The sequence below is a fragment of the Amblyomma mixtum genome, chromosome 10 (genome assembly GCF_055824585.1).
Source record: "Amblyomma mixtum isolate Tamu chromosome 10, ASM5582458v1, whole genome shotgun sequence".
Classification (NCBI taxonomy): domain Eukaryota; kingdom Metazoa; phylum Arthropoda; class Arachnida; order Ixodida; family Ixodidae; genus Amblyomma; species Amblyomma mixtum.
Window position 1 is genome coordinate 72,933,243 of NC_143021.1, and position 5,433 is coordinate 72,938,675.

Genomic DNA, 5,433 nt, shown 5'->3' on the forward strand with positions numbered 1-5,433 from the left:
AAAACGCGGAAGTTAAAAATTAGATGAATTCAATGGAAAAGAAACATAGTGTAGAACTATATCGATTCTGGAAAAGGCAGATCAGGAAAGAATATTTCTATGATAACTCAAGAGGCAGTGCCCTACTTTTTGAAGCTAGATCAGGGTGTCTTAGAACGCGCAGCTACAAAAAGAAATTTAACGAAGAAGATGACACATGTGCAGTGTGTGGTAGATCTGTGGAAACAATTGAACACCTCATACTCAAATGTGATGGTATCCATCCGGACGTCGATGCAGGCACAGTCACTCTTCCGGAGGCCCTAGGGTTTAAAGATAACAATGGTCATGTAAATAAATCTGCAGTGGAAGTCAGCAAAAAGCGATTGGAGGATTGGTGGCTGAAAAGCAGAGATGTGGCATAAGGTTAGAATAGTAGGAAACCGTAGGCAAAGGTGATGGAGAATCTTAATGAGAATTGCCAACACAGTAAACAAAAAAATAATAAATAAAGAAAAGCTGAGCATGGTGCCAATTGCCACCACCCCGTTTCAAAGGGGGCGCTCCTATCCATCCATCCATCCATCCATCCATACATCCATCCATGCAGGCTAGTTCATATGGCTAGTTTGCCAAAGTGGTTTTAACCGTTTCAAGCGGAAATAAATCTTAGTGCAAGCTGCAAGTGCTTAGTTTTACATGAAAGTATTAGATTCAGTTTGTTTGTTTTTTTTGGTTCTTTGATGATTTGTTTATTTTTACGTTTAGAAATTTAGTACTTCATTTGGCGTTGCAGAGGCTAGCGATAGCTACGCGCGCGAAGTGGATGCTGCGTACGTTGTACGTTTCGCTGCGCACTTTTTTCCGCGCTGGTTGGCACTTGACGCCGCTGCAGTTCGCAGTTTCCCCTTTTTCTGCGGTATCGTTCACTACCAGTTTTGCACTGAGATGTGAGCCTCGTTTTCCGCAAAAGTAAGTAACCTTCCATTTCTTTTCTGTGGTGAAAGTGTCGGCCTTGCTTTAGCTAAGCCTCTGACGCGCCTGATTGAACGGTCGGCTAACGCGCCTGATTGAACGGTCGGCTAGTGTGTCACTCCTTTGGTTTACAAATCACAAAACAGTATCAGCCAGTGCTTTACATACCAAAGTGCTATTTGAGCTTTTGTTAAGTGGATACAGCTAGGCTATGCGAGTTACTTTCTTTACCAAGGCGGTGACAATGTGAACGTGACAAAGCTTCAAACCAACCAGCTTTGTTTAAGCGTACGTTGATAAGGCGCGATTTTTTTCCTAGACATTGATTAAAGTCTGTGCTCTATTGCATTCTGGCAGGGTTTTATTCTTGCCAAGGACTCTCATCTGGCCACCTGTGTGCTCCAATTCTCCTTGCTGTGATTGCCGTCAGTGAAACTCCCGTTAAAAAGGCTTTGGTTATCTTCACTAAGGTATTTGTTTGGGCTAGTCGGTACATTGTTAAAACTGAAGGCATAGGGCACGAAGGACCTGTCCTGTCCTGTCAAGCTTTTATTTCATTACGATTGAGAGCCCCGGCACAAAGGTAGTTTACTCAGTGGTGCTGCTCTGTATGTGTGCCGGCTGTTTGACAGTGCAGTGAAGTACTACGGCTCTTTGCAGGCGTGGCAGCTTTTATTTTTTGGGAAACCATTGCGCCATGCACAGCTGGCGTTGTCCCTGCTTCACTGTGTGCATTTCGTTTTGGGTACAGGCTGTTCAACAATGGTTTTCAGAGGACCTCCTTGCCTGCTCAACTTCTCAAGTTTTGGTAAGCACGCTTTGCAGCTGACACCTTTTCTTTCACTTCATGATTTCTTGTATAGGTCTAGGCTGTTTGCTAATGTTCATTCCACAAGCCCCATTATGTGTTTGTCCTTTAGGACCCCAACTGTTGGCCGGAGGAGCAAGGACCTGGTCTAGTTTCACGCAAATTAATCGCAGCACCTTGTACTTGGTTGTTCAGAAGACTTGGTCTGGAGATTGTTTCAGTTCTGAGGTGGGAATCTGGACAAATGCTTCTTGTGCAGTGGTGTAAGTAATCTCTTGCCCGCTGTTTGAGCTTCATCGTACAGATTAGAAAGGGCTTGTTTGGCAATGCAGTGTTAAGAGCCTTATATACACGCACTTTTATTTGTCTTATCTTTCAGATGTGCCCCTGTGTGGCTGTCAAGGTTAGGTCCAAGATTTAACGCATCTCTTGTGTATACTGAAGTGATGCAGGTATTACCAGGACAGCAGCATCTCTTCTATGGTTTCGTGCGACGGTGCAAGATGGCAACCATCAGCCACTTCTTTCAGGTAAGAGAAAGCCTGTTTGCGAGATGCAGCTTAGGAGGTTCTGTGAGTACAGTGTGCATCGCAGTAAGGCAGTGCACTTGCTATTGACTGCTTGGCTTTCAGTGTCCATGCACGCTGTTTGAATTTTGCTTCTCTCCACAGTGGTTGGCCTCCACAGTGGTTTACTTCTTGAGTTTATGGTGAGCCGTAGCACTCTGCTGAAATGCCGCTTGCAATGACATCATATGCATATATGTTTTTGGTTAGCTTATTTTATTGCCTGTTCTGTCACTCCTTGCCATTTCCTGGTCTTATTTGCTTCCGACTCCTCATTGGCCATTCTACATGCACCTGACTGACTGTGCTTTTGGTTACTCTAATATTTTTCACTTCTGCAGGCTGCTGAACAGAGCTGGATTTGACTTCCCCTTGTATACCGTCTAGTTGGCATCCTCCTTGCAAGAAAAGCGATGTTTGGAACACCTAGCGATCTCTTCATTGCCGTCCACATCACAGCAACTTTTCTCATCAACGCATCCGTTGTGAACAAGGCCCGGGGCCGAATGAATTTTTGATTTAACAATTGGTTGCTGCTCGACACTTTCCCGCCATCCAAGTGCTTACCGTTGCAACGTCAGCCAAACCAGTGAAGCTACCTCCTCCATGGCTTCTAACATTAATTTCCTGGTCCCTTTCTTTTTTTGTGTGGGTGTATGCACTGGATTCAATAAAGAGTAATGCAGTGACTGAAAAGTGTGCTCATTTTTCGGGTGTTTGCAAATCAGCTTTGAGTTCATTTTTGAGTGTATACAAGAAAAATGAACTATAACATTTTTAAAGCTTTAGAGGGTTTAAAGGCAGCACTAAAAATCAGTCTTGAAATGCGTAAGATATTACAGGCACCCATTTCGGAAAAAAAAGGAACGTCTAAAAAAATTCTAAAAAAGTTCTACCTCAGAAGTTTTCTAGCCGTATACAAGCGTAGCGTTAGCAGAGCTAATAGAGGGCTAGTAGACGTCTAAGTCTAAAAAACTGCTTAGATGAAACTTCTTTTAGATGTCAAACTTTTTCTTCCGAGACTTTTTTTAGACGTCTATTAGCGCTTTTCGTGTTTCGTGGGTGGTGAAAACGTGTTTCAGTTTGAGCATGAAATTAGCGAAAATGGCCTCATAGAACAATTTATAACTCTTACAAGTGCTCGTAAACATGCCTTAAAGGGGCACTGCGACGTTTTTTAGCAGCTCATTTTTGCCTTCCACTAGGTTCTTTGTACCGTCCCGATGTCAGTTCAAAAAGAATTACAGAAATCAGTGCGCAGAAACGGGAGTTATTGAATTTACAAAATTCAAAATACAAGCAAACGAAAACACCCCGTTTGGGAGGGATTCCCTTGCCCATTTCACTCGCCCAGTGGACGAAATGAGCGCTTCCAATGGGAGCACGACCTGACACTGACGTAGCGGAAGCTTCGGCACAATAGTGGCCTGTCCAGGACAACCGACATCCGCGCTTTTTGACGGCGTCGTTTCCATAGCAACAACAGACACGTGGGTTTGTAGCAGACGCCCTCGTTCCCTACACCCTCGCACTGTTGTACGCCTGTCGCCTGCACTTCGAGACCTCAAAGGGAAATGAGCATTTCCGACCTATCACCCATCGAATGCGAGCTCCTGCGACGCAGCGATGCGCTGCGCATCGTACCATACTCGGATACACCGACCGAAGAGCCGACATCGCCTAGTCCGGTACACCACGAGGCTGGCGGCTTGGACGTTGAAGCAGGCCCAGCACCCTTTGTTTGGCGATGGCACGGATTGGTGAGTATCAAATAACAGCTCATAAATTTCGTTCTTGGGGCCGGCCGGCATTCACACGATTTCTCCGTGACTGCAGGTGTCAATGCGGGCGGTGCCTACGGCGGCTGTGCTGCCGGGACAGTGCACAGCACGCAACGCGACGTGCGAATGTTTTTTTACTCTTTGTTTAGATGCGTACTGCGAGCTGATCGAGAGGGGCGAAGAGCAAGTAGGTTATCTTTTCTGTTGTCATATTTATTGCGGCCGCATCACATGAGAGCATGCGGTCAGCGGGCGCATAGGTTTTCTTAACTGACCGCCCCATGCGAGTAACGCTTTTTTTTAAATAACTATAGCGCACGTCGATGGTGTGCATTTAAAGCTAGGGTTGCAGAAAGCTTGTCGACAGGATCTGGCTTGATGAAAACAAACATAACAGGTGTACAAACTGGCAATGATACGAGTAACTAAATTCGCAGGCAATTTCATCAGATAAAAATATGGCGGTAGCGCGGCAGTTATATGTACCGATCAATCACATGCACCACTGGCTGCACAAAAAAAAAGTTCCTGGGCCAGTGGCGCATGTGAGTGCATTAATCGCTTGTGTGTGTTGCCGAAACGGCTGCTCACTTGTTTGCTCGAGCAATAACGAATGCCGCGTCCAAATTTTTTACGACCCCAGTGTACAGGTCCCTGCACAGCCACGCGTTTAGTTCACGGGTGCCCCGCGCCGAAAAGTTCAGCAACAGCTGACACTGATTAGTCAGACAGAACACCTTTATTTAAAGTGATCTGTCGACTCCAATTCTAGGTAGGCTGGCGGTTTCAGACATAAGTTTCTTTCGCTGAATATTTTCTCTGCCCTGCATAGGCAGCTGCAGTGATAAAGCATAGCCTTTCTGTTTTGCTGGCCTCAAACTGTACTTTAGGTCCTCACAACTGAAAAGGAAATCCAAAGAAAACATTGCACATGGTTGGAAAGTAGATGAAATTTTTTATTCATACATTTTAAGACACATAAAGCAACAGTGTACTTTCAAAGCAAGGTAGTTTCATGTTGTTAACAACAGACACTGTTATGCGCTGTCAATGCCTTGAAAAGTCACATGTGCCAAATGTATCCTTGAGCTGTAACCTAGCAAACAGGGCAATTGCATGATATATATTTAGACTAAAATACAGCACAATAATGGTTGCCACTGCCCTTATGCACGTTCTGACCTCCATGTTGCAGAGTGAAAGAAAGCACATCATTTTATTCATTACAGGAAATATCGATACACGGCATACCGGCAATTCACAAGATGGATGTGGGGCCGGCTTGGCCAGGGAAATCGAAAAGTCATACCATCATGTGCTGTGT

General features: G+C 45.0%; 1 protein-coding gene across 2 annotated transcripts; it reads left to right on the forward strand.

Annotated features, from left to right (window-relative positions):
- Window positions 1-625: 625 nt before the first annotated feature.
- On the forward strand, window positions 626-3,383 carry LOC149326109 (uncharacterized). Of its 2 annotated transcripts, XM_089563397.1 has the most exons (6): window positions 626-951; window positions 1,312-1,424; window positions 1,706-1,762; window positions 1,875-2,025; window positions 2,142-2,292; window positions 2,670-3,383. In XM_089563397.1, exons 3-6 carry the CDS (start codon window positions 1,717-1,719, stop codon window positions 2,691-2,693), a joined length of 372 nt encoding a protein of 123 aa, XP_089419523.1. In that variant the 5' UTR covers window positions 626-951; window positions 1,312-1,424; window positions 1,706-1,716; the 3' UTR covers window positions 2,694-3,383. The 2 variants fall into 2 exon arrangements, with proteins under 2 accessions (XP_089419523.1, XP_089419521.1); XM_089563395.1 differs by lacking the exon at window positions 1,312-1,424 and having other exon boundaries at window positions 631-951.
- The last annotated feature ends 2,050 nt before the right edge of the window (window positions 3,384-5,433 follow it).

Bases quoted from the DNA above. Each gene is read 5' to 3' on its own strand.
- LOC149326109 (XM_089563397.1), top strand. From the start codon at position 1,717: ATGGTTTTCAGAGGACCTCCTTGCCTGCTCAACTTCTCAAGTTTTG. The intron at 1,763-1,874 runs GTAAGCACGCTT...TTTGTCCTTTAG, and splicing joins GCTCAACTTCTCAAGTTTTG to GACCCCAACTGTTGGCCGGA. The intron at 2,293-2,669 runs GTAAGAGAAAGC...TCACTTCTGCAG, and splicing joins CCATCAGCCACTTCTTTCAG to GCTGCTGAACAGAGCTGGAT.